The sequence below is a fragment of the Salminus brasiliensis genome, chromosome 15 (assembly GCF_030463535.1).
Source record: "Salminus brasiliensis chromosome 15, fSalBra1.hap2, whole genome shotgun sequence".
In the NCBI taxonomy this organism is placed as follows: domain Eukaryota; kingdom Metazoa; phylum Chordata; class Actinopteri; order Characiformes; family Bryconidae; genus Salminus; species Salminus brasiliensis.
The window spans coordinates 27335568-27353053 of record NC_132892.1 but is presented as its reverse complement, the minus strand read 5'-3'; the positions used below and the strand labels follow the sequence as shown (position 1 = coordinate 27353053).

The window sequence follows — 17486 nt, the reverse complement described above, 5'->3', positions numbered from 1 at the left end:
CGCTCTCCCGCTGTAGCACGCTCTCCCAACAGCGCCTAGCGTCCAGCTCCTAGACCCGCCCATCCACCAGAATCGACCAATCACGGTGCACCGAAGGAGTGACGCCACGGCTGTGGAAAGTCAGGGGCTGCGTCCAAAACCACAAACTACTGCACTATCCACACTACACTGATGTAGGTACAAACTGTTGATGATGGACTGTTTTTAGATGTACTGTTTAGTGTAGTATATGCAGCTTTGGACACAGCCGAGGATGTTGCGTTTCATAAATATTTAAAAACACTGATCCTTTAACAAATCTTTGACAAATTCTGCAACAATAAATAAAGAAATATTTTAAAAACATACCAACAATTTTTGATAGACAATATCTCATTAAAACAGTCTCAGATTGATAGTATATGCACTATGGGGGCAAAAGTATTGGGACACCTGGTGCCAAGACAGATGGTCTTTAAATGGTGCCAAACGTCATGATGAATGGACCAATAGAAACGCTCCAAATCTATATCTGATATTCAATTTCTCTCATTTCCACTGAAAGTTACCTATCTCAAAGATCCAAGTTTTTGTTGTAACATCAATAACAATATACTGATATTGTGCCAATCCCGTCCAGCTCCACAAGTATCTCATAGAAAACAGCCTCAGATTGATAGTAAATGCACTATGGGGGTAAAAGTATTGGGACAACTGGTCATTAATTGTTTCTTCTTAAATCAACGGGTTTAATAAGAGTTTACCTAGCTTATGTTGGAGTAACTAAGGCCTTCTTCTAGGATGTTGGATGATCACCACCCACCTCTTCCCCTATTGGATGGATCACCATCATCATTGCACATCCCACACCTGGCATTAGTCATGGTGCCAATAGGTTCATGTTAATCTGCTACAGAAAGTCCTATTCTATTGGCAGTACTAGGCATACATAGCTACAGGGACTAGACAAGCTGTGTGTGTGCATTTGCACATCTGTATCAGCAATAACAGCAACTTAAAATAGCCTGAATGCATTCATTAGAAGGGGTGTCCACAAACATTTGGACATTGGACAGTGCGTAACAATAATGGCAATATATATGTTTTGTATTGAACGGGTATTTCATGGGGAATTGGACTGCATTGTGTCCAGTGATTCCGGGTGGGCTCTGGGCCTGCCGCGACCGTGACCAAGAAGAAGCAGATGGAAGGATGGATTTAAGTATTTATTTACTATTTGTATGTTTTGTCTCATATGGATTTGTAAGTTTTTAGTATGTTGTTATAAAGATAACATTGAAACAAAGCACTGTCTGTTATAACAGAAGAGTTGAAACTCAGATTTCTCACAACTATACTTATATAATTATACAGTTCAAAGCACTTAGGAATATACAAATTTATCAACATTTTACAGAAGTAATGCATACTGCCTACATGTGGACAAAAGAATTGACCTGGATTATAGACAGGTAAGCAAATTCTCATAATTCTATTAGTTTCATCAGGTACAAAAGACACTCAGGTCTAATTTATAATAACACAGTTTAAGATATATGTAAACACATCATTATAAAACATGAATATCTAAAAACGTCTGATACCTGTTTTTCATGTGTCTTTCTTTATTGCTGAAGATATTCCCTGGATTTAGTAATGCTATGCTTAGCAAAAGTGTTTTATATAGTACCAGAAAAGGGTTCCTGAGTCATAACAATAGTGGGACTTTTTTTTTTTTTTACAATTCTTTAAACACATACTATTGTTTTTCAATAACCATTTATCCACTTAAATAACCTTTAGGCATTCAACTCTTTTCTTGGTGTGTAATAATTCGTTCACCAAATCTATGGCTTGTCAACTTTCCCCACCTAGTGGACATGGGTGGTAGCACACTTTTTTCACATGTGAACAGAAAAATAATTAAAATAAAAAAGAAGAAAGAAACAGGAACAAACAATTTTCCATATATTTAAATATATGTAAATATATTAAATATAAGTAAATATAACTCTTTCATGTAAAGGTAAAACTTTCTATTCAATTATAGCACACTTTAATTATTTCAACAAATACAATTTAATCTATGACAATAAACTATAAATAAAAAAAAATTGTTCCCAAATTAATTGGGGAATCTGGGCCAACCTTACAAACAAGATCAGAAATCCTAAATTCTAAAATCTTCAGAATTAGAATTAATTCTTCAGAATTCAGAATCTTCAGAATTAGAATTAGAATATACTTTTTACATGTCAAACATCTATGTTATTACTATTATTTAGTATTGTACTTCTACAAACAAACAAATCTCTGTTCAACACAACACACTAAATATGAATTCCAAATTTTCACATAACTCAGTCATTACTGGCCCAAACAGGATTAGAAATCTGAGATGGGAGTGGCTATTTATGCTGTCACCTTCAAAAACATTTTATAACTCACTTAAGAGTAATAATAATAATTTAGTGCTACATCAGTACAACAGCTACATGTTCATAACACAAATGTAGGCTACAGGCTACACTACACAATGGCTTGCCTAAAGCTAAAAGAAGCCTCTGAGGAGTCCCTGTCTTATCTACTGGATTTGACGACAGCAACAGACATTGAGACAAAAACCTCTAAAAACCTTTCCACAGGATGAAAATGGCGAAAAACTTACCCACATGTTGATTTGCTTGTGATTAATATAACCTGAGATTATTTTTACAGCTTGTTTTACAGACGGTAAAAGGTGCCAGAATCTTTACTGGCACAGAAGCCTGTAATCTGTAAAAATAACTGACATGGCGCATTCTGAGAGGTCTAAAATGTAAAACTAATCCTGTCTAAATAGGTCTATTGATATTTAAAGTCATTCACAGTGGTGGTGATGGTGTATCCAGGGATCATGTCTATAACACAAACATGACCATTTTAAAATATTATCAGAATAATATATGTATGTGAATATATAAGAAAGAGATGTTCTAAGATATATAAGAAAGAAATGTTCTAAGGCCCTGTGAGTGACAGGGGCTCTTAGAAATAAATTATTCAAGTCTTTTGGCAGAATTGTTTGAATTGTGGGGCCCAGTGTAATATATTCCAAAAATCCCTGCCTTCTATCCACAAATGTATTCTTTTTTTTTTTTAAACCCAATTTTAGCCAATTACGCAAAACATATATATACATACACAGATGTGATCAGACGTTTACCAATACGTTTCATGAACATGAAGGTCATGACAATATTGGGCCCTCAATGAACCCTTTTAACTGGCTTAACACTAAAGAAAACCCAGGGTTTTGGGGCAGGCTTTAGGAATACTGAGACTCTCACATCCAGCATCTCCCTCAGTTCACTCTCTTTTTTTAGAAGCTCTCCATCTACACTGCCACGGATCCAAACAGATCTCTCTCTCCACCACCACCATCATTACCAAATAAAGTACTAGCATTCCACTTCTCTCTCTCTCTTTCATTTTCTCTTCCTTTTTTTTTAGTTTTTTTGAACGTTTTAGTTCCAGCTTGTAATTTTGTAAGCTTGTAATTCTTTAGTTAATTCTTCCCGCCCCTAATTTACATGAACAAATAGCACAGGACATAATAGCCAGAGGTATCATAATATATAATATACAATATAATAATAATAATAATAATAATAATAATAATAATAAAAACTAAAAAAGAAAACCAAAAAGGAATAAATTAATTGTATTATTAAACCAATGACTGGGCTCCAGTGCTCAATAAACAGACATTTTTGGAATCTTAGTGAATAGGTTATTTGTTCCATTTGGTAAACATCCCAAACCTTTTGGATCCATAGGTTATATGTGTGTGAGTGTGTGTGTGTGTATGTGGGGGGTGTCATCCATTTAATTGCAATGCACTTCAAAGCTACGGTAAGTAGTATTCCTAAGATATTATTTTCCCTCACTTGAGGCAACAGAATCATTTTACAATACATATACATCAAGGCCATGTCCAGTGAGTAGGACTTATAGGTCACACTGCAAACTATCTGTATAAAAAATAAGCGGAGATTAGAAGATACATAGAAAACATTTGTATTTAATGTGATTTAACAACATATAAGTGAAAGAAATGATGAAACAGAGGGAAGAGGAAGAGGAGGAAGAGCAACTAAAACTGTAATAATATCCTATAGCCTATATAGTACATTTTACTGTATATAGTAAAGTGACAAACAAATAAGAAAGAGTATCTTTCTCTAGAGTAACCAGACTTATCCATCCAAACTGTCCATCCAAACTAATGCCACATCAACTGCAGCACTAACACAATGTCTTCCTCCTGATTGGCCACACCATTCAGGGCCTGAGCCAATCAGAAGCAGTCAACTATGCCATCCGAAGAGCGGTGGGTTTTAAAAGGGTGAGCCCATAGAAAGTGAAGAAAGACTAGAAAGACTGCTGCTAGGCCTCAGCTCAGAGTGAGATCAGACCGGCTACTACAGGAGTGACCACACGACTCAACTCTACAGCATACATCATGAGCACTCAGCAGTTCAGCAAAGGGCCCACCTTCGGACTGTCCGCTGACGTCAGGAATAAGGTAAGAGACATGTATGAGACAGAGAAAAAGAGAGAGAGAGAGAAAGAGAGAGAGAGAAAGAGAGAGAGAGAGAGAGAGAGAGAGAGAGAGAAAAATTAAATAACAAAAGGTAGGTATAGAGACCTGCTCATTGAATGTTTCTTCTGAAATCAAGGGTATTAACAGGATGGATTTTGCCTGTCTTTGCTGCATCTTCTGGAAAGACTTTACACTAGATGCTGGAAAATCACTGTAAGAATTTGATTGCTTTCAGCCAAGACAAAGTGAGGTCAGGTGATTTTGTTCAGACAGATAACGTTTTCAATAAATTCTTGTTGATCCCCCAATAGACCTCTGAATTATTATTATTATGACAAATAGTTCTGAAAGATAAACGAATTACCATCACTATCAGCCAACAATAACTCCACTGACATAAAGACAAGTAAAGAACATTGATTATCTAGTTACAACTGCAGCTGTCACAGGATGTGATGTCCATATTAGGCAGCAAGTGAACAGTCTGTTCTTGAAGGTGAGGAAGGTGTTAAAAGCAGGAAAAATAGGCAAGCGTGAGAATCTGAGACACTCTGACAAGAACCTAACTGTGATGGCCAGATGACAGGATCAGAACATTTCCAAAACATCATGCAGGTCTTGTAGGATGTTGTGGTGTTCTAGTATGCAGTGGTCAATACAAGGGATGCAACGATTCAATACTAGGATTGCATATCTGTCCCGATACTAACAAAATTAGCTGGATCGGGTATTGGATTATTAGGGCGATCCATGGGACCAATCCATTCACTGAACCCAATTCCCACACCGCCGGTATTCTAGGCTTCATCACTTAGAATCACAGTAACCTACAGACATGATACACATATAATAGCAAACAGCAAGTTGTCATGTCATCAACTATGTTCCAGATTTAAATCCTTTATTCGCCATCTTTAAAAGCCACAGCCTTGCTGTTTCTGCCGTTTTCAGCGATTGAGAGACACTAGAGCTGAACTGTTCAGTTGGAGACCTGCACCTGTAATGGAGGACAGCCGAGAATGAGAGGGAGGGGTAATGATGTCACTGCAATAGCGGGTCTGTCAAATATGTACAATAAAGAATCTGAGAATCTGAGAATAGAGGATCTGCTATCTCTTTTTTGGTCTCACAGATTTAGAATGTCAGTCAATCCTGATGCCTTAAGGCTCTTCCACATGATGAAGTATACGGTTTATTCAACAATGGTATCAGATCTTAATCGTGTTAGACCGATATGCAAAGTTAATGCATTCTTATCGGTATTGGAACAAAAAAAAGTCGGTGCATCCCTAGTCAATACCTACCAAAAGTGGTCCAAGGAAGGACAATCGGTGAACCAGCTACAGGGTCAGGGGTGCCCAAAGTTCATTAATACACATGAAGAACTAAGACTAGCTTGTCTGGTCTGATCCTACAGAAGAGCTACTGAAATACAAAGCCATGTTTTGTGGAGTCCATGCATAATATTAGACAGGTGGTTTTAATGTTAAGGTTGGTCTGTGTGCTAGTCTAGCATTTCAGCATTCACCATGTTTAGGGGTATTAGCAGCAGGAAAAGCTTCTACAAAACTGTGGTTAAGCACTGGTCTGGGAGTATTCAGTTGGCAACAAGATTTATTCAGAATAAGACCATGACTACGCTCATGTGGAATGCTTTAAGTCGTAAGCCAACCAGACAAGCCCTCTGGCAATAAAATCATTATATTTAGAAGGACCAGTGGCATATATAAGCAGCCATGAGCTGCCCTATGTGCTTTTAACAGTGACAAATGGGTCATTACTCTGAGGGGTACTTCACTTAGCATTGGCCTGTGGGCTCTCTTGCAATCCTAGAATCACCACCGTCACCACCTTCTACCCCACTATAATAGACCTAGCTGGAAACATATATAGCCTGAAATATATCACTTTTGGCTACTTGTGACATAATATGTCTGAAAGTATCCAGTGACCCCTTCCATTTGGTGAGGAGTGTGGAATGTGGAATGACCTGTAGAAGCTATACAGGAACCTAAGGTCACCATGCCCGATTCCAAGTTTGGGCATTGAGCTGTGGAGCAGTGAGACTGTGTTCTCTGGAATGATGGAGCTCCTTCCAGCACCTCTGGGATGAGTTCAAACATCCAACATCCCTACCTGACCTTACCAATGCTCTTATGGCTGAATGCAATCAAATGATGTTCCCACATCTAGTGTAAAGACTTTTCTGTGAAGAGCAGAGGCTGTTCATGTAGCAAAAGGGAGACAAATTCTTTATTAATACCCTTAATTTTAGTAGAAATGTTGGATGAGTCTGATAAAGCTGAATCTGACGGAAAATCAGAACTATTTGGAATTGGTTCGCCTGGTTAATTATGACCATCTATCTTTTGACTTTTCAACCATAGCTGGTGCAGAAGTATGACCCCCAGATGGAGGACGACCTGCGCCAGTGGATCCAAGAGGTCACAGGCCGGGTCATCCCAGACAACTTCATGGAAGGACTCAAGGACGGGGTCATCCTCTGCGAGTGAGTGATCACAGGCTGTCTTCTAATTTAAAGTACTTCCCAGTGACTGCTTGACTGTTTATGTTCTTTGAGCAATGCCAAAAAATAACCCCTTTTAGCTCCATAAAGAATAAAGACTTTATAATAGAGATATATAAGTGTGAAGAATCCTTTAAAGGTCTTAAGAACCTTCACATCATATTTAAACACACAACACAAATCCCTTCAAGAAAGCTGTGATATGAACTAAACTGGCTTTGGGTCCAACAAAGGTATGATGAACTTTGATGGCCATATTTAAAGGCCAGAACAAGACAAGCCAAGATGAACTTGGACCAAAATGAACCAATGACACCCCCATTTGCCCAAGTGTAGTTGATCAGCCAAGACATGTTTGGGGTCACAGGTTTGTTTCTGAAACACATACCCATACCTGAACAACATAAATACCTACCTATCACTGTGCAAACTTAGACTGTGCCTAGTTAACAGACCTGGTTGCTGACACTGTTCAACATCACTGCCTAGATATCTTTCATATCTCAAGTTTGTTTCTGTAGTGTTGCAATTAAGCTATGAGGCTAATGTAGCTAAAAGTATTGGATATCTATAAATATAGATATCAGTTTAGCACTATGCAAAGTTGCCGTAGACTATGCCTAGTTTCTGGCAGACACTGGTCAACGATGCTGCTGCTTCTCTTTTTACCTATTCAACATACGTCTCATATCCATCTCATTTTTGTAGATACACACATAAGGAAGTCATTTTAAGATGAATTAGCAGCTTAACACTGTTTTGAAGTGAGCATGTAATGATTGCACGGTGCTAAATTGTGGACAGAAGCAAACTGGAACAGTATTAGCTGATCAATTACAATTTGGGTAAGGGGAAAATGTGTAAGATTAGATTCTGGTCAGAACCGTTGCTATAAAGAACACCATTTCAAGGAGGGGCTGCATTTCCTTCTCTAGATCCAACAAGTGCTCTTTGAACCCTTCGGCTATTGAAGAAGCTTGCTAATGTAAGTGAAATATGGGTATATTTTCACCGGCTTTTCCTTTCTGGACCCCTCAGTAACTGTTCTTTTTGGGGAATGGATCTTAATTGGTGCTTTTATGGTACTGTTTGTGCTAGGCTGATCAACAAACTGCAGCCTGGATTAGTAGCGAAGATCAACCAGCCGGCCCTCAACTGGCACAAGGTACACGACTCAGTCTCTATGCAAATTTATAACATCTATATATCACTCAAGACTGCCGTATTCATTATTATTAATTATGCTGTCTTGGCGTTGAGGGAGTGAGTGGTTGAGTTCAAGTCTTTCCTTGTAGCCAATAAAGGAAAGCCCTCATGGTTCAGTTTGAGTTGCTGGCCATTACAGGACAAACACACACCAACTCTTACAGCCTAAAATATGGTACCTAAACCATGAATGGCGTTATGTGAAACAGAACAGCTTGTGTTGGCACTGCTTAGGCCTATAAAATGTAATGAATGTGGACAGAATTAAGAACCGGTTGGGTTCCTGCTACAACACATGATTGATAGACATGCTTACCTCTCTAATTTGATTATAGAGTGCACATTTCAACACGTTTACATTCCAAGTCTCTGTTTGACTTATACCTTTATGTATTTGTAAGTGTGTGTGTGTGTGTGTGTGTGTTGGCACCACTCGGTCAAAGATTGGTTCTTGGGCCCTGGAATGAAAATGACTGATTTAATGTGTAAATGCTTACACAAACGTCTAATCACGACTGAAAGACGTATTAATAAGAGGCATTACACAGAATCAGTTTACTACAGGATCACTTTACCTCATTTGCTCTAAGTCTGTTTAGGTCTGAGGAACTGCTAGGTCAGAGGAACTGGTGAAGTTTCTGGTCAGCAGCCAAACCTTCGTAACCATTTGAAGCATTTGTGAGACAGGCAGAATGTGGGGCACTCCAACCATCTCAAAGCAGTCTACTTTATTTATACAGGCCTTCAGAAGTGCTAACTCACTCTCACTTTGTCCTATCCATCTGTCTCCCTCAATGTCGTCTCTGTGCTTCCTGCCCCATTTTAGCTGGAGAACATCACTAACTTCATTCGAGCCATCAGCGATTATGGGCTGAAGCCTCATGACATCTTTGAGGCCAATGACCTGTTTGAGGATATGAACCACACCCAGGTGCAGTCTACCCTCGTCACGCTTGCTGGAATGGTGAGCAACTAGGAACAGTAGAAACTATGAATGTGTACAGCCAAGCAGGATTGGCAATTGAACTCTCCAACCAGATTTATTGTGGGATGCACCATCCAACAAGCCAATCAGAGCTCAGGAAAGAAAATTCGACTGCTCAATCACAGCTCAGGACTGATAATTCAATTAGCCAATCATATTGCTTGGTTTGCTTAAGTGGGTATGACCGTACATCCGTACTGCTATGATTCTCACTGTTTAATTAATGGTCCCCTCACAGGCAAAGACCAAAGGCTTCTACACAAAATATGACATCGGAGTGAAGTACACCTCCAAGAAGCATCGGAGGTTCACCCCTGAGAAACTGAAAGAGGGAAACAGCATCATCTGCCAACAGGTCAGACGTACATAGGTCACCTTTGGTTTGTCAAACCATAGGGTCAGTTTGAGAACAGAAAGTACTATTAATCAGCTATTCAAGGTATTGCTGTGGCTCTTTTAGGTCCAGCATGTTTTGTTCTTGGGTACTTACAGATGTGTTCCTATATCCAGGTGAAATATGTTAACATAAAAATGAGCCTCAGAAACTATTCTTCTAAGAATTGTCTTAAATTTACTGTTGAGAAAAGCCCTAAAAAAAGTCTAGGTCAGATTAATGATGTGTTTTTAAAGCTCAGAATTGTTCACAGCTCTGCTCTTATAATGATGGATCCCACTGTCCTTCTAAACTGAACAAATGCCAAATGAGAAACACTGGTGAGGGTCAGAATCTTCATGAAAACTGGATAAGTGGGTTTTATTAAGAAATGCCATATATGTCCATTAGGTAGAACAGGGTTAGGAACATGTAGAAATGTTGATACTACACTCTTAAGATACCAAATTAGACCAAACTGATAATTTAAAGCAGTTGTAACTGATTTTAAAGTGTAAAGGAGCTCAATATAATATAAAATATAAGGTGTTTAAGGTGTAAGCCATTTTTTTGTATTTAGAGACTTTTATTTTCAATAACGTATGCAAACTAAATCTACAAACTAAATCTACAAATCTAGGAGATCTTATCTGAAGTTGAAATGAAAATGGAAATTCAGTGGGTTCATTAGCTTCATCAGTCCACATAACAACTGCTTCAATACTGAAAGTCATATCAACCAGTTTCTTATTCATGTTCAGATGGGCTCCAACAAGTATGCCAGTCAGAAGGGCATGACGTCCTATGGCACAAGACGGCATATTTATGATCCCAAGATGGGCATGGAGAAGCCTGTGGACCGCAACAGTATCCACCTCCAAATGGGCACCAACAAGTGTGCCAGCATGGTGAGAACACAGGACCACCACTATCCGAACAACAACAACAGAGCCAGCACGGATAATACTGGTGCAAGAGTGAGATTGAATTGCTTTGGCAAAACTAACATTAATACTTATAGCTTATTTCAGCTTCTTCTGCATCTGCCACATCTGAATACACAGAAATGCATTGTAATTAGGGATGTCCCGATCAAGTTTTTTGTGAACCTAATCCGATTCAAGTACCCTAATGCTGACTGTTGGCCAATACTGATCCGATCTTTGTGTTTTTATTCATTATAATACAATCCCACAACTTAGATAAGACATGCTTAATTAACACTGGCAAGCACCAGTAAAATCACTGTATTTTTAGTGACCAGTTCAGGGGCACTCAAATACGTATCTTGCAGGTCCACATACTAAATTTCCACTGGGTCAAAGGTCCATGGAGGACAAATGCATAATATAACTCCCATACATTCCACAAAGTACAAAACAAAGCTGATGACCAAAGTATTATCTTCAGAAAATCCAGAATGACACAATACAGACAAAAGTAAAGGGACATGCTCATTCATTGTTTCCTCCTAAATTAAATAAAAAAAAATCTGGCTTTTGCTGGAGTAACTGTTCTTACTGTCCGAGGGTATAAAAAAAAATCAAATTAATAAAAAATAATGCCCCAATCTCGAGTCACAGGATCGAATTTGGGACATCCCTAATTGTAATTACTGTGCTTGGAAACTGATCTGTTTATTCATCAATCAACACAAACACACACATACATGCAAACATGGGCAAAAAAAATTGTCCTTGTTTGTAAGTTTAAACAATTCTGCAGTCATCCTGAGATATATACATATATATTATGTACATTTTGGTATGCTTTTGTACATTTCTAATGTATCTTTCTGTCTATGCACTATTGTCCATCTCTCTCTCTCAGGCTGGCATGGCAGCTCTGGGCACAGTGAGGCAGGTGACTGAGAAGAACATGAGCATTGAGCCCGTGGACACCACCACTGTGTCTCTGCAGATGGGCACCAATAAAGTCCCCTCCCAGAGCGGCCTGACTCCGATGGGTGGCTCCCGCCTAGTGTATGACCGCAAATACTGCAACCAGCGCAGCGAGCAAGAGGCCTACGACGGATTCAAATAGACCCCTAACTAACACTCAAAATACACAGGCTGATTTAAATGCTTTTGGGTAGAACTGACCTTTCACACTGATCTAGGCCCAGTACCCTTTACTCAAATTGGAGACATCTGGTCATTGTCTGATTTTGGCCTAAAATCAAATGCATTAAATTAACCCTTATTCCAGATCCACGCTCTTGTAAAGAGTTCTTTGAGATGCAAATTACTTTAGCTATATTTGGTGCCATGAAACTATTTTAATAGGTTCTTTAAAGAGCCGTCAACTCAAAGTTTTCCATTATAGAGTAGAACTATTTAACCAGGCAAAGAATCGTTTAGGCATTTATATTGTTCTTTGAGTTCATGCTTCTACATAGACCCACTGCTTTTACTAAAGTCCCCTTGAAGAACCCCTTTTTTAAGAGTGTAGTTGATCAGCTAAGCCATGTTTATAGTTTAAAGAATGGAGGCTAATGTAGCTAACAAATAAGGGAAGCTTATAGGCACAAGTTTAGCCTCGTGCAGACTAAGCGCTATTCTTACAGACTACAGACACTGTCAGAAACCACATATGCAATAGATTACTTGTCTTGAACATGTCAAAGTGATCAATTATATTTGGATTAAATGGGGAATTGAATAAATTAAATTATATGTCCTTAATAAAGAACATAGACTGGCAAAACTTCTTCATGGTGGCCAAAACAACTATCCACATATCCTGTCCAGATGAAGGTGACTTTTTGAAACACGTACGCAGATCTCGATTAGTCACTTTAGTTCCTACTTTCAATCCTTTAAGAGAAAAGGAGACTGTTGGTCTTCTCAGATCAGTGTGAAAAGGTAGGTGTCTACTAACACCAGGCTTAGAGCTCTAGCAAACCTTACAACATGGAACATGATTAATTCAGTTGCTGTTTTATGGAAGACTTGCTGCATTTGCTGCACTTGCAATTATTCAACCCCTCGTTACACATTAGATTTATTAGCAAACTTTACAAACTTTCAGCAGTTAGCAATAAACCAATCAAACAAGAATTTAAATATCTAAAAACAACTAAAACATGTTTTCTCCAAATTCAACACAAAGTACCACGTTTAATGATGACTGCAATCTCAGAATTAATCAACTCCTTCATGAGTGTCTTTAGTACTAGAGACCCTTTCGCTTGAATGCTGCAAATGTGACGCTTAGACAGATATCAACTTCTGGCAGTGTTCCTGAGGAAACTTGGGCAACGGCCTACCGTTCACTAATACTCATGGGTTTATGTGCGGCAACCTTCCCAAAAGACATACCATTGATTCATAAGGCCCAAAACAGTTTCTGTTATGTTTCATGGCTCCGCTGATTCTGTGTCTGGAGGAGGAAGAATGAAGTGTATGCTGAAAAGAGTACTACAGTGAAGCATAGCAGGGTCTACTTAGCTTCCTCTGGCCCTGGAAACCCACAGCCTGTGGAGGGCAAGATGGATTCAGTCAAGTTTCAGGAAATCCTAGGAGAAAAGGTCATGCCTTCTGTAAGGAAGCTGAAGCTGGAGCCTCCAACAGGGCAGTGAATGATCCCAAGCACACCTTAAACTCCACCAATGACTTAGTTTCAGAAGAGGTCCTGGAAGATTCTGGAGCGGTCATCCCAGTCACCTGAACTGTGGACAATCGTTGGTGGGTTGCAGCACTAGTGCATTAGTAAACAGGAGGCCACTGCCCATGAGGAATTGGCTGAGATTCTTCAGGAACGCTGCCAGAAGCTGGTGTCTGGCTGAAGCGGTTGAATGAATCTGAGACTGCAGTCCTCATTAAATGTGTCATTTAATGTTACATTTTGGAAAAACACTTGTTCTATTAGTTGTGTTGAGCTTTTATATCTGTTCTTGTCTGGTTTATTGTGATAAAGCCCCTTTTGTTGTCTGTATGCAGTAGCATGTGAAATAGCCCCACTGCATCCAGTCTATCAGATGAATTAGTTGGGCCCGGGCACTAGTTTTTTAACGGGTCGGTTACATCAAATTAAATTTTAGACATGTGCAAAAACAAACCAAAAAACAACACATATTAGCTCCAATCTCTTTACAGCATTGTGGAGACACAAATGTCTATTTTACAGTGAGGCATCACTGAGGAACGCTAAACTGGTTGCCATCAGTGGGGTTGGAAAATTACAGCAGTTGTTAAAATGTCATTATACTTGCAGTTCTGTATTGTAGTAATTCTAAGAATAACCACAGTAAACTAACACAAGTGCATTGTGAACTATTTGATTATGATCATTATTAAACTTTGCCACACTACCTACCCAAAGTTGGTGTCTGCTGCCGATAAGCTTGCTAACATCTCAAAGTGTGCTACCCTTGTGTATGTACATATTTATAGGTACAGCTGTCCAAGTAAAACACTAGGTAGAGTATTACAATTGGCGAACAGCACTGTGTAAAAAAGCCTACCAGTGGAAGTGTGGGTAGAATATTTGCATAGCCCAAATCACTCGACCAGAGCAAAGATAAGGTACTTGATGTCAAAATAAATATATTTCATTTTTATTATTGTGACACTTAAGCAAATATCAGTAAATACCTATTGTACAATGCACACAAAAAAGAGATAAAGAACATCCCAGAAGATCTCCATTTCATACTGAACACGCTTAAATACAGTCAGATCCTTCCGCCAAAAAGTAGTTCCACAGCAAACGACTTACAGCTATTCAATGGGAACAACTTCAAAACACCAGGACCGAGTGATGGTTCACTAAGGTCCTTGTTGAGCTCTGTACATAGTCCAAAATAACTGCGGACACTATACGGCTCACCTTTTGTGCTACGGGTAGAGCCACAGAACTGTCGAAAGATCAAGCTCAGACATATACGCTATAAATGAGGCGACCGTCCACGGGTTAAAATGTGAATGGGAATTCTCGTAATCGACATGATTGTCTATTTACAGATAAAGTCTCGCCCTTCCACAAAAAGAGCCAACCAGCTGTTTTATGCCGCTAGCGGGAAAGGACAGGGGCTCCCACGCCATGTGGAGATCTGCGCAAGCGCAGTAGCCACAACATGCCGAATAGTCACGTGTTTGGTGTATTATTGAGCCGAACACTGCAAACTAATTAATGGAGGCTTTGTCCGATTTCATCAGTGTTTTCACTGATTTCAAATGTGTTTTTGAATCGGCAATTTGAGCTCCAGTCATATTGGCCTGTCCTCATTTATAGAGATGGGAGACTAGTCTTGTGTTGCCGGCTCTGACGTCATCTAACAGAGGGCTCATTTAGGACCCAATACAGTGAGCAATGTCCCAAAGCAACTGCTTGCAACACTGACAATATAAGAACACAGTAATAAAAATATATATTTCCATTTATTTGAATCGTGAATGGACAATTAATCACGTGGACAATTTCAACCAATAAAACAGTCAGGAGAGATGACGTGTCAGGGGGATAGGATGTAGAAAACTGTTGCTAATATTTGTTAGCAAGCTAACACACACTAAAGGCATTAGCTCGATAGCGGATAGCAAGAGCACAATAGCTAGCTTTACCTGTTGGTATCAGCTGTATAAGCCAGCGTAGCAACAACAATATTATATTGTTGAACTTGCTGATATGTGATTCACATTTAATAAATAAAGTTAAATAGCGACGCTTTATCCAGATAAAAACATCTCAGTAATGATTAGTAAATATCTATAATCTGGTATATAAGTATGACAGTCGCGTGAAGATGGGCAATTAATCACGTGCACAAGTTTGACCAATGGAACAGTCGGCCTTCAAATGCAGCCTGCGAAGGATGCAGCCTCTGAATTGGGACACACCAGCGGAGTGATACAGATGTGGTGTAAAAAGGCTACGTTGATCAGCTCGAGAGGTCGGAACTTACTGCTGTACAATACACCTCTTTCTTAGCTACTGTGCCTAATTTTCATATATTTGCTATGTGTTGTATAAACATATCTTTATTGCAAACTTAACGTTGATATTAAATCTGTTAGTTAAAATAGTTGATCGATCAGAGTGTTTCATTTTAAGGTGGTGGTGGTGACCTGAAAAACGCTCTTGTCGCTGAATGCAATAAAATAATCACAGCGATGCTGAGAAACAATGAATGCGCAGGTGTCCCAATACTTTTGTCCATATAGTGTAGTTTTAAAACGTTTCCTACGGAGAAATGACTGGCGATTTCAAAAGTTGTGAAGACAGCCAGCAGTGTAACCTTTTCCCTGGTGTCGCTAGAGGGCGCCACTCTAACTTCGCTGTTGGTGTCGAAGGTTCAGCAGTAAAGGGAGATTCTTAAGCCATGCAGGTAAAAGCATCGGTGTAGATGTGTGTTTGAGGCTCACCTGCATGTCTTTATGACCTAAAGGTTCACTGGACATTGGGAATAGCCCCAAAAAGTAGCATATTCTTAGAAAAGTTAAGTCCATATCCAGGGAGAAGTTGCTCCTATTGGAATTTTCCGTTAAACCTTAAATGGTGCATCAGTTACATTACTGCGCCTACAAAGAACTGTTTAAGCATTCACATGGTTCTTTGAGTTGTCATGGTTCTGCATAGAGCCATCGCCTTTACTGAGCCATTACTTAAGGAACCTTCCTCCCATTAATTCTTATACACTTACTTCCAGCTTACATCTTTCCAGACTTGCTTGCTTCCATTCAAAATTGCTTTATTCCAGACTCTCTTCCAAACAGTCTCATTTCCAAACGTCCTTCCTTCTTTCTAAACTGTCAAACTTTCTTTCTTACAAACATCCTTCCTACCATCCAAACTTAATTTCTTCCAAATGTCCTTCCATACTTACTTCTTTCCTTCCTTCCATTTCTTCCTCCTTACAAAAATCCTTCCTTCCAAACCAACTTCCATCCAAGCTTCCTTTTAAACTTCCAAACTAGGGGTGTTTTACATATAGTCATTCATTTCAATACAGAGACAATACAAGTTCCAAAAAGAATACAGTGAGATTATATGATATTAAAATATATTTAATGGGGAGGTAACAGTAATATTAGACATACATCATCAATTTGAATAAATTTAAAAATGATTGATATTCTAAAAAGACACAACTTCAAAACTAAGAGAAAAGTTGTGTTTCATTTATTTATCTTCCAGATATTGCTTTTCCCAGGCTCTGTCCTCTACTATAAACTGAGGGTCTACGCATGCGCAGAGTCGCTAAATAGCACAGCTCAACGAGTAGCGCAACTCGACAGAACACCCCCGTCCTCCACTGACATCTAGTGTTCAAGATCTTTCAGCAGAGGAAATTGGAAAGAAATTAGTTAATATACCAGATTTATTTCAGAAAAACATGTGTTTAATGATTTCAGTGCAATAAACACAGATTAAACTCTGGTGAGTAACATGCTTTAGGTTTTTTCAAAATAAAGAACATCCCAGAAGATCTCCATTTCATATTGAACACGCTCAAATACAGTCAGATCCTTCCGCCAAAAAGTAGTTCCACAACAAACGACTTACAGCTATTCAATGGGAACAACTTCAAAACACCAGGACCGAGTGATGGTTCACTAAGGTACTTGTTGAGCTCTGTACATAGTCCAAAATAACTGCGGATACTATCTATAATCTGGTATATAAGTATGACAGTCGCGTGAAGATGGGCAATTAATCACGTGCACAAGTTTAACCAATGGAACAGTCGAGGGATCGGATGCGTCACGACACCGGAAATGACTGCACGGCAGCGTCGCAATCATGACCGCCGAGTGGTTTAGCCTTTGCAATTAGGTGTGTCCCAGGAGTTGCGTCCTTTAAAGGATGGTCAATAAAGGTCTAGCCTTCA

General features: G+C 39.1%; 1 protein-coding gene across 1 annotated transcript; it reads left to right on the top strand.

The window, feature by feature from the left end:
- The first annotated feature begins 4483 nt into the window (after positions 1-4483).
- Positions 4484-11698, top strand: cnn1a (calponin 1, basic, smooth muscle, a). The gene is made up of 7 exons (XM_072657086.1): positions 4484-4546; positions 6952-7073; positions 8190-8256; positions 9124-9261; positions 9521-9637; positions 10417-10563; positions 11486-11698. The coding sequence occupies exons 1-7, from the start codon at positions 4484-4486 to the stop codon at positions 11696-11698; spliced, it is 867 nt and encodes a 288-aa protein (XP_072513187.1).
- The last annotated feature ends 5788 nt before the right edge of the window (positions 11699-17486 follow it).

Coding starts and splice junctions, on each gene's coding strand:
- cnn1a (XM_072657086.1), top strand. CDS start 4,484: ATGAGCACTCAGCAGTTCAGCAAAGGGCCCACCTTCGGACTGTCCGCT. Junction 4,547..6,951: donor CCGCTGACGTCAGGAATAAG/GTAAGAGACATG, acceptor TTTCAACCATAG/CTGGTGCAGAAGTATGACCC. Junction 8,257..9,123: donor CGGCCCTCAACTGGCACAAG/GTACACGACTCA, acceptor GCCCCATTTTAG/CTGGAGAACATCACTAACTT.